Below are 20,549 nucleotides of genomic sequence, written 5' to 3'. Positions count from 1 at the left end.
GAAAAGAGTGCCTTTTACTAGCCCTTGTAAGACTAAGAAGAGTTAAAGGAGGGCCCGGAAGCAGGCCTGGCTAGACATATAAGAGACAAATCGAGCCCGCAGTGGCCCACCCAAATGCACCTTTGGCCCACCCAAATAAAAATTCCTGGAGCCGGGCCTGTTTTGCACATTTATTACAAGCTCCGTTGACACTTACGGGAGCAGAGTGCTGCAAATGTTTGCAGGCCACTGTGAGAACATGGGGGCATAAGGTTGCAAATAAGTACAAGCTCCATTGGGTGGAAAGAATGTCGCAAGTTGTCACCAGTCCAATGAAAACAATGGTGCAGAATGTTATAAATTAATACAAACCCATTGAGTGGATTGGAGCAGAATGCTGCAAATTATTACACCACCAATTTAAAACAGGAACCGAATTTTGTGAATAAAAAACATTTCTAGAAGAAAATGGAGGGGTAGAAGGTTTAAAAATGTTTCTCAGACCCATTGATATCAATCAAACCAAATTTTGCAAATGCATAGAAGTCCTGGGTTGAACAATTAAAAGTTCCAATCAGAGCGATGGGGCAGGATGTTTGAAATATTGTATGCTCCATCGAGAACGTTATAGATAATGTTACAGCAAAGGACAACATCTGATTCCATGAAACGTCATATTAGTGTGAAATTCTATATGGGAGATTTTGTCAAAGAAAACAATTAACAATATTTTATTGTGCAGAACTCTGGTGTAATTCTAAATTGAGTTCACATATATCGCCTCCACAATCGGTCTACGTTTCCTGATTTATTCTGCAACGTTATCCGGTGCATACTCAAGCAAGCTGGCACATATTTTGTAGGAAGTCAGATAGTATCCCCTTTCATATGAAGTCTTGGTACGAAGCATCATTTTGTAAAACCTCCCTTGCAATGCTTGTAAAATTACTTAACTTGTCACAAATGCCACAGTGTCATTATGCATATAACAGAATTGCTTTTGCGTATGTTATAATATTCTATTTCATTAAAGTCCAAGAGTAAAAACAGCTAATATTTTGACTTTTCATTGGTTTAGATTTGATTTGAGCAAGGTCTACGGACAGACAGGTGTACTGGGTTCAGTGTGTAGGCAGAAGCACTGGGGTGCAGTCACTTATTTAGGTAGTTGTTTCAAAGTGTCTCTTGTGACTGACACCTCTGGCTGGCTTGCAGGCTAGTAAACAAGCAAAACACCTTATGTCATGGCTGACTGTTGCAACAGAGTGATGCAGTCTGTAAAATGTGCTGACACTTCCAGCAAGCAATGGTTAAAGGGGCTGACCCATTGCCCCTCTCTGTGTATTATTATGATGACTATTTCAAAAGCTCTGACGAGTTACCCAGTTTATTACAAATGTCCAACTTTAGGAAAAGTGGGATTACAAACAGAAACTGAAAGGTACCTGGTGCCTTTTGCAATATTTGTTGGTAAAGCTGTATGGCATTTTCATATTCCTGTTTCCGAAACATAATATCTGCAATCATCTAAAAGAAAATAAAGACATTTTCATAAAGTTGAATATTATTAATTTAACTGTTATTAATCACCTTTCTTCCTCTAATAGGACATGCCTTGGCAACTTGGTACGACGATAACATTTAAAATTTTTAATTTACTGCGTATGCCAAGAAATTAAAATGAAGTGCACCCTAAATGTGATGGCCATGCAATCGGATTAAACAGTTTAAATTCAAAATGAAAATTAACCATCGCATGTCATTTTAATGGAACATAAATGTTATTTAAGAGAAGACAGGTGTATTTAAAAGAGGGCTGTCCCAAAGACCCTTTACTTATATACATATAGAAGCATGCATTTATTTTAAATTTATGACAGTTTTATTACATGAGGCTGTAAGACATTTTAAGCGGTCCCTAGAATAGACCTAAAAAGAAAATCAATAAAAATGTACTGAACAACTAAAAAAAAAAAAAAAAAAAAAAAAAAAAAAAGGAGGTTCTTAAGTATAATGGAAAGGCTTCTCATCTGTATGGGCTAGATGTATGAACAATACTAATAGTGATTACCATATATCAATGTTTTGCAAATCGCTATTCAGTAATTGCTACCACTAATGTACAAAGGGGCTATTTAGCCCCCTTTTCTTACATAGCGATTCATTATGGGTCGCAAATAGGCCTACCTCATGAATATTAATGAGGTAGGTCAAAATTTGTGACCCACTATGATTCGCTGCCATCACAGCGATGGCGGCCTGCTGGGCTCAGCAGACCACCATGTCTGACTGCTTTTAAATAAACCAAGTTTAAAAAAAAACAGACTATTTTTCTTAGAGGAAAACGGGATGTGTTGAAAAATACAAAAATGTAACGTTTAAGTTTTATTTTTTTAAAGTAGGCATTGGTACCTTGGACCGCTGCCTACTCAAACATTTTTTCCTCCATTCTCAAAGGGAAAGGCATCCCTTGGGGACCCCTTCCAATTTGCGAATGGATTACTACCAACTTTGAGTTGGCAGCAAATTGCAAAAGTTTTGCGACCGCTTTTGGTCGCAAAACATTCATACATACCAATGCGAATTGGTATTTGGAAGGGATGCCCTAAACACGCCCCTTCCAAATACCGATTCGCAAAACCAAACTACAATTTGGTAACAGGTTGCCGAATTGCAATTAGGACATTTTACATTTGAAAAAGCGTTCTTGCATTCACAAATGGCCCGATTCTGCAAATTAGGCCGTTGTGACCACAAAAAGGCTTCGTACATCTAGCCCTCAGTTCGAGTAATAAGTGATGGCCTGCGAGCTTTCTGTAATTGCTCACTTAATGAAAATCACTTCAGTATCCTGTGCCAGTTTTTTTGGTACTTAAGGACCCTGGCTGGGAGGAGATGAGAGGTCAGAGCGCCTATAGCACAGCTGGATGTCTCAGTTTACAAGTCAACTAAGATTAAACGAGATAAGAAAAAAAAATCAATGTAGGATCCCGAGCCCTGAGTGAAAATGTAAATTATTTTTCACATAAGTGTACCAAATGTATGTAGAACAAGAGACAGAAGAAGTTACTGTCTCTCGTTCACAGTCATTCTTTTGTTATTCATACACATGAAAGTGTGCATCACGTCAGTGTGTTTGAACACACCATGTGCATAGTAGGCTATGATGTGTTCTCACATTACAAAAATGCCACCACGTGTCCAGTAGATATACCTCCCGTTCATTTCCAACAAACTTTAAAATAGTGTGAATTTAGTCATTTTTAGGTCCCGCCTGACCCAGCGCATGCGCTGGTCTGGCGAGACTTATTGAGAGGGCTCCAAAAAGTGCTACCAGGCCAGCCTAGAACTACAGTGCATGTGCGCGGGCGCGCGCGCCGCGCTTTACCACGATTACTTTCACTTTCGCGGCCGCATGGCCGCTTGGCATAGCCAATAGGTCTCGCTTTTGGGACCTTATAAGTATTTAGTTATGCAACTGTTGCATGGCTACACACTTATAAGGTCCCAAAGGCGAGACCTATTGGCTATGCCAATGCTTGTTTATTATAGAATAGAATACAATTGAAAATAAAATCCAACAAAGTATACAGATCTCTTGTCAGACCTAATACCCCCACGGGCAGTCTTGCTCTAGCCTTATTAGGCAAGTTTGTGTACATTTTTATGTGAATTTTATATCACAGGTGCTGTCATTTTCTGGCAGGCAGCGAGAGCTAGTAGACACCCGCTTACATAGAGTGGGCTTTTTTGGTCCATTGCTTTCAACCATTGGCTTTCTTTGACTAGCCTTTTCAGCCATCAACTTGAGAATTTCTCAATCACATCTTGCCTCAGCCCCATGAACTAATCGTATTTCACCTAATGCTATTGGCTGTTTAGATGCATCCTTCCACCATTTCTTTGGGGATTTTAGTGAAATGTAAGAGTGACTACTTTACAACTATGGCCCTCTCTATCCGCTCATGCTGGCTCCCTCATGTGTATCAATCTAATGTGCTAACGCCAAGTGTTAGCACAATAAAGCCATGACTATTTTCTTTCCAATACTTGTTACTGGTTGATAAGAACACAGTACTACCTAAACCACCTGACAAAGGACGAACTGTCTCAGGTTCTCCTTTTTGATGGTAAAATGTCAATGCTATTTTCTATGTAGGAGTCCTTGGTAACTGATTTTGGGAAAGGGAAAAAAGAAAGTTACTAAACACAAAATATCCACGGGTGTAATAGGCGAAAACAGCACCAAAAAGGGCGACACACAACAAAGACACCTATCACTGATGAAGGAGTCCTTTAGTTAGGACGAAATCCCATCACCCACCGAGGTGGCATGCTTAATCATGTGTGATTTCTCCTCTTAGCGGAGACATCTAGCTCGGCCAAGGGCTACAACCCCCCTCACTGTGAGGGAGGAGCTCAGGGATGTTTTTAATTGCTACTCTTACAAAGGATGTACTAAAATCATCCAGATGTGAAACACTAGAATAGTTAGGTGATTGGCGCAGTGCAAAGAAACTTAACCAAGTGATGTGTGTGATGCGAAAAAAAACTACTAGGGGCGAAAAAACGTTATTGGTTCACTCCTACTGTCAAGATTAATAACAGTGCATGTGCAGTATAAAAATATTAACTGCGTATGTCCAATAAACAGGTCTACATGTTTCGGCCAGTATAACCCCTGTGGTGTCGTGGCCTTCCTTAGGACCTAGATGTCAAATGCTACTGCGTTACAAAAAGTGATACAATGAAAAATTAATTAAGATAATACTTTTAGCTGTAATATAGAACAGATACAACCTACAACACCAGGAGTCTCACTTTTGGTGAATAACTATATACTGGTGGTAACCCGTTGATTACGAGTAAGAGGCTTCACCTCACCTGGTAACAGCTCAGGACGGGAGGGACCACTCCATCCGTTGATACCCCGGACGATTAAAGAGCTGTGACTGGAGGTAGCAGTAGCATTTGACATCTAGGTCCTGAGGAAGGCCACACCACCACTGGGGTCATACCGGCTGTTAGACCTGGCACTATTGGCGTGGGTCTCCCTCCATTTTTTGCTATTGCCTCCTGTGTTTTTGGTACATGTTTTGCTAGTCTAGATGCTTTGGGCACTGTGCCACTGCTGTTCAATGCAATTGCTGCCCTGTTGACTTGGTAAGTGCATCCACTTGCCAGTCCCTAAACCTTCCCTTTTCTGCATGTTAGCCACCCCTAAGGTAGGCTCAAGGGCAGGGTGCATTGTATGTAAAAGGTAGGACATGCCCTGGTGTGTGTGGCATGTCCTGATAGTGAATTACAGCCATTTTCATTTTTCACTATTGCAAGGCTACCTGTCCCCATAGGCCAGAATGGGCAGTTTGATTATAACACCTTATAATCATAACTGACCCAGGGAACATGGCAGAAAAACGAATTTAGTTTGCCTGAACTCAGAATGATAAAATACATATTTTAGTGAAGTTGGTTTTAACATTCTGTGCTTGAGAATACCACTTTTAGAAAGTAGGTTTTTTTCTTGCCTAACCATCCAAGCCCGCCTCTGCTAGGTTGTGTATTCCATGTCTGGTTTGTGAGTAACAGGGGCTGGGGGGCTCCAGGAGACAGGGTGAGTCAGCACAAGGCTGAATAGACCTATCTGCATGAGGAGTGGTGGGAGGAGTAGCACCTGGGCCTGAATAGGGCTGTGCCTGCCTTCCACAATGCTGGCTCCACCTCCTGGGGTGCGTCTGATGACCCTGTCCCACACTGACAAAGGAAGAAGTTGTGCACTGGCAGAATGCTCCCAGAACTGGTTTGGACTAGGTACAGACACACTCTGCCTTCAGAGACAAAGGATTTGTGGATATAAAAAGGGGGACCCAGACCCCAGAACTTTAGATCACTTCTGGGAATCAAGATGAATCTTTGCTAAGGAGAAGAACCAGGAAGCTGAAGGAGGAGACTGCCCCTGTGCTGTGTGTTTGGCCTGCAGTGGTTGCTTCATTGCCAAAGAAAGGAGAAGAGGACTGAGTGTGCTTTTCATCATCTTGTACAAGAGCTCCAAGGGCTTGATCTTTGAGCTTGCCTCCTGCCTAAAGTCTCAGGGATACCAGACTTCACCACCAGCTCCCCCCTGAATTCCCTTGCTGGGAATTGAAGTGCCTGCTGTTGTGCTGGGCCTTCTGAGAGACTGCGTGTTGCTGGGAGCTGGAAGCGCGGCTCGAAGCGTGTCGCCGCCTCAGTAGTTGCCGTCGCATCGCCGAGTATGCGTGCTGCCGCTGTCACCATCGCATCACCAAAGTACATCGCATCACCGGAGAAGCGCATCGCAGGGCCTGTCGCGGCTCAGAAGATCACCGAATCACCGCACGTTGTCGCATCGTAACCAAGACGCCATTTTGTCGCATCGCACCGGATCATCGCATTGAGGTGCCATCTTGTCGCATTGTACCTGAGAGCAGTAAGAAACCGACGCTTCACCTCCCCACACAGTAAGGAAGTGAGCATCAACTCCCCTGCGCAGCAGTAAGGAACCAACGCATCACCTTCCCTGCGACCCTTTTGTTTGTTTTGCGTTACGCATCCAAGGTACTTTGAAGTACAGTGTTGCATTTGCAATCTAAAGTGAACTGAGCTATTTCCTACCATTTTAAAGTCTATTTTTGATTACAGTATTGTAGATTTTTGTTGTTTGGTCTTGTGTTAAGTCTAGTAAAGATTACTTATTTTTCTAAACTGGTGTGGTGTTCATTTGTAGTGTTTTCACTGTATTACTGTATGTGTTCAGAAATGCTTTACACACTGCCTCTGAGATAAGCCTGCCTGTTCGTGCCAAGCTACCAAGGGGGTGAGCATGGGTTATTTTAGGAGTGTAGCCCCTTACCCTGACTAGACGAAAGGGTCCCTATTTGGACAAAGGTGCAAACCATTGCCAACTAGAGACCCCCAAATCTAACACTGGCCGAAATATGTAGACCGGTTTATTGGACATACGCAGTTAATCTTTTTATACTGCATATGCACTGTTTTTAATCCTGACACTAGGAGTGAATCAATAAAGGTTTTTCGCCCCTAGTAGTTAGTTTTAGCATCACACACATCACTTGGTTAAGTTTCTTTGCACTGCGCCCATCACCTAACTATTCTAGTGTTTCACATCTGGAGGAATTTAGTACATCCTTTGTAAGAGTAGCAATCAAAAACATCCCTGAGCTCCTACCTCACAGTGAGGGGGTTGTAACCCTTGGCAGCGCTAGTGGTCTCCGCTAAGAGGAGAAATCCCATATGATGAAACATGCCACCTCGATGGGTGACGGGATTTCGTCCTAACTAAAGGACTCCTTCATTAGTGATTAGGTGTCTTAGCTTGTGTGCCCCTTTTTGGTGCTATTTTAGCCCATTGGACCCGTGTTTATTTTGTGTTTAGTAGCAATTTTGTTTGGGGAATCTATCCGCGCTGGTCTTAACACTTCCCTTGGACCCTCCACTCCCAGTTTGTTTTTCTCCAAAAAAGAAAGAGCGTCAGGGGAGATAAAGATAAGGAGGACGAATTTTTGACGGACGAACGTGCAGTAGGATGTAAGCCCCACAATCTTCACCTTTGGACAATAACTGTAAATAATTGTAATACACTTTTGCCAATTTGCAAGCCACAGAAACAGCCAGTGTGATAGCTCAGTGGGTCAATATTCTTCCTTTGGAAAACCGTAAGACTCTTTAAGGCTAAAATGTAGCTGACATCAACACAGCTCTTCATACTTTTAAAGGTTGATACAATAAGTACCACGAAAGTGGGTATTAACACTAATTAGAGACTGTACTACTTAACAGTAGATTGTAGTAACAAGGGAATTATTAATTACAATTATGGCGTCTGTGAGCTGATTACAGATTTCAGTTAGTCTAGCTAGATTTAGGAATTTGTCAAGCATAAGCTTCTATTCCACGTGCAGTACTGAGCCACACAGTGAGTTACATAGGCTAAGTCCCTTTTGACGTTATGAAGGCTTCTTACTAGGGGTGTGCAATTCACGTAATTTGCTTTAGTGTAATTATGCGAAATTTCGGGCAAATTACATGGAAACTCGGGGAATGATGCATTATGCAAATCAGTTTTTTAGCTCTAGATTTTAGCATGAGATGTATCCTTGCATCTTTATAGATGTGAGAACACATTTGAGCTACAAAAGCGAACACCACAATAGCCATGAACAACAGTCACTTGTGTTCTGGTTGTTTGCATTGTTCCTGCCGTCCTGTGCTTTAGCTTTGCTGTGAACGGCAGCGTAATTACATGTTGTGGCATAGTTTCAGGAATTTGGTGTAAGGCAATACTCCCAAAATTAAATGAATTATGCCAGCATCATTTAAATTTCGCCCAGGCCTCGTTCTTAGCCAGGCCACACAGCTTTGAGGTCAATAGATAGTTCTTTTGTGCTTCTTGTTCAGGACAAAGGTAGAAAGTGAGGGGAAGGATTATACAGATTTCCCTTGTCCCAGGCAATTATGCACTGATGATATTTTGCTCCATTACCTACACCAGCGGTTCTTAACCTTTTGACTTCTGTGGACCCCAACTTAATCATTACTGGAACCCGGCAGCCCCACTGAATCAGTTCAATTCAAATAACTTTATTCGGTCTAGTTAGACCATAAAAGTATAAAAGCAATCACAAGACTTACATAAAAACATCAGTATACAGTGATCTAATAATAAATAATCATTTAAAAAATCATGCAGACAAATAAAGCCCATAAAACATCACATAAAAACTGGTGGTCCTCTGCTTTATGGCACGTTCAAGTTATAAAGCAGCAAGAATACAGAGCTTAAAGGTGGGCAAAATTTGCAGATAAGTGAAAGCCGATCTACAGTAGCAAATGTTTGCCTCCATAAGAAAGGGCAATAAATAACGTTCCCTCAACAGCATATAAAATTTACATTAAATATAAAGTAGTTTGTTGTGATTGTTCATCACAGGGAGACAGAGGTAGGTGGGAAAATAGGAACCCTGCGACGGAAAAGCAGCCACTGAATGATTATTGGAATCCGGGGACCCCACTGCATAATTACTGGAAGCCAAGGACTCCGACCGCAGCATTTTCAATTATTTGAATTGCAAAACAAAACATAAAAAATGCAAAAACAAGCATTCAACAAACAAGATACAAAAGATTAAATATTTTATTTAATTCATAAACAAATCTTTAATAAAAATCTAAATATTAATGGGAAGGTTGAAGCTTTTCTAAATTCAATTGAGGCCACTCATGAGCCATAATATTTCCTGTTTGATGCACTTGCACTGCTCCCATGACACAATCTGAGGATATTGACTTAAGTTTTAGTCTCCAATTTCAAACTCCTTAATACTTAGAAAGTTTAACATTTTCCAATTCTATATGTTGCTTCTTTATTTATATACACTTTATTAATTTGTTATTATCTACTTTCCTAAGCAGTCACGGACCCCCAGGGTTCACTGGAACACTGACCGACACCAACTGAAAGGTGCAAATATGACACGTGCACTAGCAAATGCAAAACGTTAGTTTGTACTAGCTAGTCAGCACAAGCTTTTTTGCACTGCGGACCTGGTGAAAGTAACTACAAAATTGTAATGGCACAAGAGTGCTTGACACCTGTAAATTTTATTAAAGAAAATGCATGTTTCACATATTTGCACACACCAAGTGCCCATGACTGCTTGGCCGCTGTCCTGGACTGACCAAACAGTCATGCGCACTTTGCATTTTCCACACCAGGCTGCATTACACAGCCCGGTGGAGAACATGCCCAGACCCCTAGTCCCCGTTTGAGCGCTGATCCACAGCGCTGAGACCAATCACAACGCTGCAATGCAGCATTGTGATTGGCTTTGGGGAGCCTGTGTGCTTCCGGAATCTTCAGGAACGAAGGAAGAGAGAGGGAGGCGGCCGGGGCTCAAGGGGGTACATTTTTTTGTTTGTTTTTTTAAATATTTTGACTTGCACATCTTACCATTGAAGCATCATCTTTGCTTTGGTCATACTGAAGGAGAACTGTACATTGTTCATTACAAGACTCCATGTCTTCCCGTATCAAGTACAGCCGTGCTAACTCCAGCATCACCTAATAAGACACAATTAACCAAATCTAATTAACTTGCAATATAATCAGTCATGTTCTAATGTTAATTTTAAAAAACGTTCAATTGTGATCCCTTTCTACGAAGTGTTTTTGCTACAGTTGAAAAGCCCAAAGCATGTCATTAAGTTCAGAGGGTTATGTAAGTTACTGGTTGATAATTCAGCACCTTGAGACTCTTCACTTGAATACTAGCCAGGCATCATTGTGGATATGACATCGACTTTTTATCACATATTTAATATCGCACAGAATTTGCAGGAAGTCTTCAGCCCCAATAGCTTCAGATGTTCCCTTGCCGTATGATGTGCTGATGCTGTGAACTTCACAACCGTGTTCTATGTATTCAACCACCTGTCATGTAGAGCAAAAACATTTAAATGAAAGGTATCCAGAACTGCACCTAAGAACTAGTGGCGTAGCTAGACCTTTTGCCACCCGTGACAGTCGGGCTTTTGCTGCCCCACGACGTACGCAGGTGAGGTGGGGGGGGGGGGTCTGGCGATGGTCCCTGCATCAGCCGCGCCGCAACAGCACAGTTAAGAGCAAGGGAGGAGTTGGGGGTGGGTTGGGGCGTGCTACCACTGCCCCCCCCCCCTGCTATGCTACCACTAAGAACAGGAGGACGTGAGGTGGAACCAAACACAAGACTTTCACATTCAGTCTGAAACCCAAGAAGCACAAAAGAAGGATTGTATTTCGTAAAGTTTCCTTGAGTGGAGGACGTGACATTGCCCTGAGGAGAGAGTCATTCACATGCAGAAAGAGAAAATACTCCAGATGGTGGAGATGAGACACCACTACTGTCATCACTCTGGTAAAAACTCTAGGAGCTGACTTCAGACCAAAATGCAGAGCTGCAAATTGATAATGATCATTCCTCGATACTAAAGTAATGTTTGAACAGTTGGTAGATGGTAATGTGGAAGTAAGCATCTGTGAGTCTAGAGACACTAGCCACTTCTGCTCCTGCAGTGCTTGTAATGACTGCTGAATTATTAGAATCTTAAATTTCTCTGATTTGAAGAAGAGATTTCAAACTTGAATGAAGTTGTCCCCTTTTCTTGGGTAACAGAAGATACTTTGATTAACCCTTACACTTTTTCAACAAGGGTGCCAGCTCTATGTCAACCTTTGCCAAAAGAGAAATAACCTTCATAACCTTACAGGATCACCCACCCCCCCTTATACTAAGCATACCCTATCCTATGCAATCATCTCTCCAAACTCCTCCTTCGAGACACATTTGCTGCACCATGATTCTATATCTGTTCAGCAATAGAACCACAGCATGTCTTCAGAACCTCCAGACAACACTCTTCACACTATTGTTGTGTAGTTCCTGTAAAACCTATATAGGATCTGCACGTTTAGACAACATACACTGCGGGTATGTTGGCCTGTATAACAGCTAGCTCACAGTGCCACTAGAAACTCCTCTTACCAAGGAGAGAATAGTTCTTGGCAACTATGGAACATGACAACCCTGATCCCTCAAGACCATGGAAACAGTGCAATACTTTTAGCTCAGTCACTCGTGCTCACTTTGTCTCAGAGAGACACTCAGGATAAAAGATAGATGTTTTTAAAAAAAACATTTATTGAACATTCATCATTCTATTGTACAATAGGTGTGCTGGAACAACCACTTGACAGAAACAGATATAATTGATTAGAAGCACTAAAAAGGTAAAAGGATGGTAGATTTCTACCATCTTGCTATAACCATGAATACAGGCAAGTATATAAAATACATGATAATAAAATTCTTACTCCTACGATGCTTCCCTAACTAGATGTCCCTAAGTGTACCTAGCATGTTTGTAGGTGTTAAGCCAAGAATCCCTCTAGGATAAAGTCAACACCTTTACCTGAAGTGAGACACTGTGGGACCCAGTCTTGGTCTCGAGTTGGACACTCCGCAAGGGATGCTAGACCACTGCGAGCTGGAGTATCTGCAAGCAGGAAGAGACAAGTTACTTACCTGTAACTATAGTTCTCCAGTATTGGAAGCTTTCATAAATTCACATGTTTGAATCTTACTCGTTATCATGATGGGAGTCCCCGGTATTTAAAAATAGGAGTAATAGACTTTGTAGAAGTAATAGTACACTGATAGGTATGGACTAGAAAGGCCTAGGCCTCTCAGTTATTTAACCTATCATGGCCATTATTAAAATAGAAGCAAAGTTCTGCTTCAACCAATCAGCATCCAGTCACCCTCTAGAACTCTCCAGAGAGAAGGTCAGCACCTCAGATTTTCGAGCACAAGTGCTAACCCAATTATGCCCTGGGGAAGAGGGTGGGTCGCATGTTAATCTATGAAAGCTTCCAATACTCGAGAACTATAGTTACATGTAAGTAACTTGTTTCTTACTCCAGTATTGGAACTTTCATAGATTCACATGCTTGAATCAGAATAGCAAGCAGTTGGCAGCATATTTACCATAGACTTTAGAGCTTAACCAAAACATATACATCAGTAAGACTTTCAAGTATTCATCAAATATTATACTAGATGATAATAATAGACATCATTAATACAAAACTCCTGTAAATTGCAGCATGGTAAACGGTAACACATGTGGAAATGTGATACAGAAGAAGAGGTAAGACAGGGGTGGCTCACCTTAATGGAACATATGACGAAGTACTGCTTTACCAACTGCTGTGTCATTTAGTATTGCTGAGTCCAGGCAGTAGTGTTGGTTGAATAAGTGTCTATTCTTCCGCGTTACAGCCCTGTAAATGTCTGGAAGCGATACTCCGGCAAATAAAGCTGCAGACATCGACACTGCCCTTGTGGAATGGGTTTGGACTCTTGCGGATAGAGGTCTTCCTGCTTTGTGATGACAACATTTTATGGCACTCGCAATCCATCTAGATATACTATGTTTGGAGAGCGGAAAACCTTTCCTTGTTGCACTGTATGCAACAAACAATTGAGATGTCATGCAGAAAGGTTCCGTGGTATGTAGATAAAATTTCAAGCAAGGCCTGACATCCAGTGACTGCAGAGCCCTCTCTGCCGATGTCGTTGGATTTGGGAAGAAAGTTTTAAGTACCACCAGTTCGTTCAGGTGGAAATCAGAGGGAACCTTGGGAATGAACTTCGGATTTGTGCATAGCAGAACTCCATCCGTTTTAAATTGCAAAAAGGATTCCTTCCAGTACAAAGCCTGAATCTCACTGACCCTTCTAGCAGATGTCAAGGCAAGGAGCAGAGCCAATTTCCAAGACAGGAACTTTATATCTGCTGGGTGAATTGGTTTGAACAGGGGTTTCATTAACTGCGAGAGGACAGTGTTCAATTGCCATGTTGGAGGTGGAGGTGAAGGTCTTACCGGAGGAAACATTCAAAACAGTCCTTTGAGAAATTCTCTTATAACTCTACAGGACCAAAGAGGTGGAGAAGAAGGTGATCTTCTAGATTGGGAAATGGCCGCTAAATGAACCTTTATCGAACTATGAGCCAAGCCAGATCTCGCGAGCTGTAAAAGGTAAGGTAAGATTTGTTAAGAAGAAGACGACAGTGGATTTATGTTCTCTTGATGACACCAGATGCAGAAACGCCTCCATTTGAGGTGGCAAGTCTTGTTGGTACTATCCGCCCGAGCCCTGGCTAGTACATCTCTGCACTCACTAGAAATGTTCAGGTGTTGGAATGGTTTGTTTTCAGGAGGCATGCAGACAAATGCAAGCTCTTGAGATCTGGGTGAAGTATCTGGCCCTGGTTCATGTTCAGAAGATTGGGAAATACTGGTAGTCGGCGGTGTGGGACCTGCAATAGAAGAAGCAGTTCACTGCACCACTGTTGGCGTGGCCACGCCGGAGCGAGGCGTATCAACTTGCATGGTACGGTTCTTATCTGCATCAGAACTCTTGGGAGAAGAGGAATGGGAGGAAAGGCATAGGCAAAGATGTTGGACCATGCAATTGAAAAGGCATTCCCCCCATGACCCCTGTTGGGGATGCCAACTTTCATAGTACCCGCATTTGCGGTTCTGGCGAGTTGCAAACATGTAGCGTTTGATAGTGAATCGGCTATTCGGGACACAATGTTGTCAACCTGTTTGGAGTGTCAGCAATCGTGTTCTGACGTCCGAGAACATGCTCTGCCTACAAGCGGATTCCTTGAGCTATGGCCCATTCCCATAAAACCTGAGCCTCTCTGGAGAGATGGAGCGACTTCGTGCCGCCTTGCTTGTTGACGTAGTGCATCGTAGTGGTATTGTCCGTTCAGACTAAGATGAGTTGCGAATTCTGGGATGAAATTCCTGTAAAGCTAGATGCACCGCTTTCAGTTCTAGCACGTTTATGTGGGATTGAGTTTGATTCCACTTGCAACTTACTTGGAGTTCCTCGAGGTAAGCTCCCCATTCCTCTAAGGAGGCATCCGTCGTAACCACTAGTGGAGCAGCTACTCGCTGCAAGAGAAACCCCACTGACAGATGGTTCTTGTCTATCCGCCACCCTAGGGATTTTACCAGGCGTGGAGTTACGCGGACGATGTCGTCGAAGGATCCTCTTGATTGCACTCACTGCTTGTCCAGCTCTTCTTGAATTGGGAGCATCTTGAGACGGCAGAAAATAACTAGTGGTATGCACAACAACATCATTCCCAAAAGGGATTTGTAAAGTCAGACCGAAGGAGACTTTTCTTTTGATGGAATTTGCCAAATTGAGAAGACGCTGTTTATGCTCTTCCGCAGGACTTGCCTTTAAGGAGACTGTGTCTAAATGAGCTCCTAGAAAGACAATTTTTTAAAACTGAATTTGATTGGATTTTTGTAGATTGATCGTAAGACCCAATCTCTTGAAAAGAGTAGTGCAGACTTTTGTGGATTTTATTGCTGCTGCTTCGGACGGAGATTTGATCAGCCAGTCGTCCAGAGATGGAAAGACTGGATGTTGCTGTTGTCTGAGAAATGCTACGACTGGAGCCAAGCACTTGGTAAAAATCCTGGGAGCCGACTTCAGGCCAAAGGGAAGGACTCTGAATTGGTAGTGGCATCCAGCTACCACAAATCTCAGGTATTTTCTGTGTTTTGGATAAATAGGAATGTGGAAGTAGGCATCCTGGAGGTCTAAGGTTGTCATAAAATCTCATTGATGTAGGAGCTTCAGCACCTCTTGCAATGTTATCATTCGGAACAATTGTTTCCTTAAGTACAGATTTAGGTTTCGGAGGTCCAAAATCGGTCTCCACTGCTTTCACTTCTTTCTGACCATGAAGAAACAGGAATAGAAACCAGTGCCCCTGCTGGATAATGAGACCTTTTCTATTGCTCCTTTCTGAAGCATGTTTCTGACCTCCTTCTGAAGTGCTTTGAGATGCCTGTGGGCGGAGATTTGAGGAGGGGTTGTAGGTGGTTTCTGTATAAACTCTAGAGTGTGTCCGAATTGTACTAGGCAAAGGACCCACTGGTCCGTAGTAATGGACTGCCATTGATGGAGGCAGTGGGAGATATTGCCTCCTAGGCGGGTAGGATGAGTTGTACATAAACGTGAAGGAAGGAGAGATGGAGCCGGAGCCTGTGGTTTATCATTGTCGACGGCCAGCATCCTTGCCAGCTCGTTGTGTTTTCCCTCTATTTGGTAAGATGTAGGATGATTGAGGCGGCTGCCTCTGCTGGTACTGAGGCCGGTATGACTGAAGTGGCGAAGAGTATGTTGGGTGGCAGTATTGCTGATACCCCCCTCTGTAGGAAGGCTGTCCTCTTCCCCTAGAACCTCGAAAAGGAACTTTTCTAAATTGCAGCGTCCTCAATGACTTGGCAGTATCTATGTCTGCCTTGATGGTTTTGAGGGCCTCTTCCACATGGCTACCGAAAAGAGCTTCCCCATCATATGGGAGATCCAATATCTTATTTTGAACCTCTGGACGAAATGAGGTGGCTTTGAGCCATCCCTGTCTGCGCAATACTGAAAGCTCCAGCCAGTTGCGTTAATCCTGTCACAGCGACATCCACAGCTGAATCAATTATCTCATTGGATGCCCTCTCTTCTTCATGCAGAATCTTTTTTGCTTCTTCCTTCAAATCTTCTGGCAGCCGGTCGATATATGAGGCAATGTCCGACCACATTTGGCGATCGTAGCGCCCTAGAATCGCCAGGGAATTTGCAGCCTTAACTGTTAGCGCAGACATCACAGAGAACTTTTTGCCAATGGAATCCAGACGTCTGCCTTCTCTGTCCGGGGCTGCAGATAAAGGCGCCGCAGGATTTTTGGAGCGTAGTTGAGCGGCCTGCATTACCACAGAGTCTGGCTTTGGATGACCTGTGAGGCACGCTGGGGCATCATCTGTGGTCTTATATTTCTTATCCAGACGTGGCAGTACCACTGGTACTGAGGCTGGGTTCTTCTTGATCCTAATACCGTCATCCCAAATGTAATCTATAATGGGAATAGTTCTAACTGTCTTTGCAAAAGGCTCTTTAAAATCATATAAAAAGCAGTCAGCTTGTTTGGATGGCATAGGTATAGCAAATTGTTTCACTGCATGCTCCAACAAGTTGTGAAATGCCCCAATATCCTCAAGTGGGGAATCTACTGGAGGGGGTGTTGGTGAGGCAGGCGATGACATTCTGTAATCGTCCCATTCCGAGGCCATGTCATGCAATTCCCCCTCTTCACCTGAAGAGGCTGGTTCATGGAGAGGAACAACTTGTAGAGTACTAGGGACCCATAATACAGCAGGAGTATTTAGTCGTAAAAGTGAAGCCACCGGAGATGGCAGGTGTCTACTGGCTGGCCCTGGCCGGTGGAAAGTGTGCCTGTAATCTTGTAGCATGAATGAAGATATGCAGAGATACGAGATGTACTGCTCTGAACAAATTGTGGTTACAATGGTGTCATGGCCTATTAGCTTACGTATTAATTACTTGTACTTAACAGTGCAATGTCACGAAAGCACTCAATAAGATGTACACACAATCTGAATGCTCACATGTAACCATAAATGAAACTATCTTATATCATGATGTGTATCGCAAACTTCTAATAAAATGGTGCTATAAAAATAAAAAATAAGAGAGTTGGTGTACTCGTGCAGGCTGTAAAAAATAGGCTTGACCATAGTATTGTTAATCATCATCCTCATCATCATATGGTTGACACTTAACGTGCAACTCCGATGGACTATAAGCATCCCCAAATGGACCACTATCTTGTTGGGAATCTTCATCATGCCCTTCCAGTAGATGAGTTGGCAATAAAGGCGTAATTCTACTGGGCGAAGTGTGCTCTGGTGTAATTTCCACTTCCTGTGTCTTTTACGGTGATTTTTTCTTCATAGACAATTATCGTCGACTACTGCGTCGATGACGGTGTCTTCAGTTCCAAAGATTTTGCCTCAGTTGTCGACGGTGACGTCGTCGACGATCGTGACTTTGACGATAGTTGCGGTTTCGTTAACGCTAGAGATCTAGTCAACGCTGGCCGGTGATTGGCTCTTCGTCGACTGTTTCTTCAACGTCGATAACTTAGATGGTGGCATGCTTGACAACCAAGACTGTCTCGTCTACTGCTGTAGTTTCGTCAACGCCTTCGTCGACGATGACTTCGTCGACTGTACCTTACTCGACGAAGACTCATAGAAGATGCTTCTCCTTGGGTATCAGAAGAATTGTCGACGAAATTGGATCCTGTGTCGACGATATCAAGGATGTCATCGACAAAGAGCCATAGAACAAGTTATCGACGTGCCTGCAGAGCAGCCTCTCATCGACGAAATGGTTGAAACACCCTCCTTCACAAGAGAACTGACTGATGGCTTGTCAGAAGAGGTTTTTTTCCATGTTAATTTTAGATGAGCTGGGGGTGTATCCGGCTCAGAAACAGTCTTAGGAAGTTGATCTTTTTTGTGAGAGCCCTTACTGATTCGTTAGAGGACTTCTTGGCGCATTTCCTGGCAGTGACCGTATCCGACTGTGAAGGATCCCTGGCTCTGTTTGAAGAGATTTTTGAAGCTTTAGAAGAGGTTGACTGCTCACTTTCTGAATCTGATACAGGATCAGACCTAGTTTTCAATTTTTGAAGCCAAATTAAAAGACGTCCTTCTCAGTCACTCTGGGTTTTATTTGAGAATGTACGACAAATTTTGCAGTCTGTAGCCTTATGAGGAGGGTACAAACAATAAATGCAGTCTTTATGAGGGTCCTCTACATAAAGCCTCTTCTTCAAACAAGTGGCACATTCTCTAAAGAGAGCCTACTTAATCTTATCAGCCATAGTTCAGTCCCAACAAATAAGTAAATCCACTCTAATATCAATATAATGAGGTTAAAGTATTTTCCTGACAGGAAATCCTGAAAATGTCCTTTAGTAGAGAAAACTGAGCAGAGCTCAGAGGAGACCCCCTTAGCACAATGTGCAGTAGGAAATCTGAGGTGCTGACCTTCTCTCTGGAGGGTTCTAGAGGGTGGCTGGATGCTGATTGGTTGAGGCAGAACTTTGGTTCTTTTTTAATAATAACCATGATAGGTTAATAACCTGAGAGCCTAGGCCTTTCTAGTCTATACCCATCAGTGTACTATTACTTCTACTAAGTCTATTACTACTATTTTTAAATACCGGGGTCTCCCATGACGACTGGGAATGATTTAAGCATGTGAATCTATGAAAGTTCCAATACTGGAGTAACGTCAGCGTCTCGTGTCAGTGTGTCGGCAGGGAAGTCCTGATCTCCTCTGACTATCTTAGCAAGATGTGATGTTTATATATCCAAAGGTATTCCCAGTGGTTCTACCTTGCTGGTCCACTAGAAAACAACTTTCTTTTTCTAACATGCATGCTCCTGCACGCCACCGATGGCGAAGTAACAGCACTTTGAGCGACAGTTATGGTAAAGGTCAGTACAGATGCAATGATACGAGGAGATGTAGATTTCTCTGGAAAATCCCACAATTTGAAATATTCAGAGCCTTCATGTAAGAGAACGACCAGTAATGGTCTGGGGCCTGAATCTGCAAAAGCACTCTTGCCTAAGTACCAAATCTGCCTCTCTGATGGCATTTTCATTGTCAAGACAAGCAAGTTCATGGTGCTACCTGCCATTAGCTTACAAATGTACCTTTCGATGTGTGTCTGGTACTGCATGCAATTCAACAGTATTAAGCACCACAGTCGTCCGGTTTTATTCTAGGCATCATAAAGAGATCAAATTGGTGGTTACATCTGCACTCTAAAATCCCACATAGAAGCCCCAACATTAATGCAGACAAGTACTATTGGACATGACTCTGTAAAATACTAAAAAGTTCATTAGAAATGGAGGCAACAGTCCTAGACATGAGAGACACCTCAACCTCGAACCAAGTAGAATGGTTGAAAGTAGTTACCAAGAAGAGGGAGCCGTCAGCAGAGAAATCTACTCACCTTTTAAAACTCAATGAAGCCTAAGAACCTCCTATTGGTGTGAGTAATGCAACCAAGGTAGACAACCCTTAGACAAAATAATAACATTGTGGTATCCACACAAGGCAGAGAAAAAGTGTATTGGTAGGGGAAACCATAAAGCATGTCAGTGGTATGAGGGCTGTAGAATAGCTGTGAATGTTTCAAGCTGCCAAACTGTGTACACTCTGAAACCTGCTTCTGTTAGAACAGGCATTCCATCAGAGTAATAGGAGATGGTAAGATGTAGAAGACCTGCTGATTTCATAGAGCTTTACACATTACAACTCCTATTAATATGTGTTCTGTAGGAATGTTAGGATTTGGACCTTAGCAGAATTTTACAACATGATGATCTTAAACCTTCGCTTGTGCTGAGAAGAAGTGAACAGTGATATTAAACCTTATATAGTTCTATGCTAATAGAAGCAGAGCAGATTTAGTTATGTACTCACCTTGCTGTCTGACTCCGAGTAGAACAGTGCATCTTTGTAGTATTTTATGGCTTTCTCAAAGTCTTTCTGGTCCAAGTACTGCTCAGCAAGCTGAACGCAGATAACAGACGCCTGCTGCTTCTGGGATGGGACCATCTCTGGCTGTTCAACATGGACACGTTTTAGGATCCTGGACTGGATATCAAATGCCTAAGGGAATACAAAAGAGTGTCCAATCAGTAGAGAAAAAATAACTAAGTGCTAAATTCTACAAGAAAGCCCCCTTTACCAAGAATCTATAAGGAGGCGGCTTTTAACGAGATTCATTGTATTTAAAGAGATCTTTTCAGTTGAAGAAACAGGTGCACATGCTTTGTACAGGAATACAAAGAATTTTAACATTTAAAAATATATTGTGGTATAGTCTGAGACATTAAAGTCAATGGTAAAATGAAAAGTGACATGAAGTCCAAGCGCAAATGCCAATATACATTTAAAAATACATTGGAATTGTGCAATATGTGGGAGAACCAGACACAAATGGGGGGAGGTGGGGACCGCCAGTCTTGGGCAAGGAGTAAAGGTAGAGTGCAGAAGCAATAGGGAAGGAAGATGCATCTATAGA

General features: G+C 42.6%; 1 protein-coding gene across 1 annotated transcript in view; it reads right to left on the bottom strand.

Annotated features, from left to right (window-relative positions):
• The window catches only part of LOC146789721 (tetratricopeptide repeat protein 21A-like), a 49,404-nt gene that overhangs the window by 11,892 nt on the left and 16,963 nt on the right, over positions 1-20,549 (bottom strand). The window contains exons 3-5 of the mRNA XM_085631183.1: positions 19,946-20,134; positions 9,968-10,078; positions 1,425-1,506 (exon numbers count right to left, since the gene is read on the bottom strand). Of these exons, the coding sequence (XP_085487309.1) occupies positions 1,425-1,506; positions 9,968-10,078; positions 19,946-20,134 (382 nt within the window). The remainder of the gene's footprint in view (positions 1-1,424; positions 1,507-9,967; positions 10,079-19,945; positions 20,135-20,549) is intronic.

Source organism: Triturus cristatus, chromosome 10, assembly GCF_964204655.1.
Source record: "Triturus cristatus chromosome 10, aTriCri1.1, whole genome shotgun sequence".
NCBI lineage: Eukaryota > Metazoa > Chordata > Amphibia > Caudata > Salamandridae > Triturus > Triturus cristatus.
Note: the sequence above shows the minus strand (reverse complement) of the source record. Positions and strands in the feature narration are given on the sequence as shown.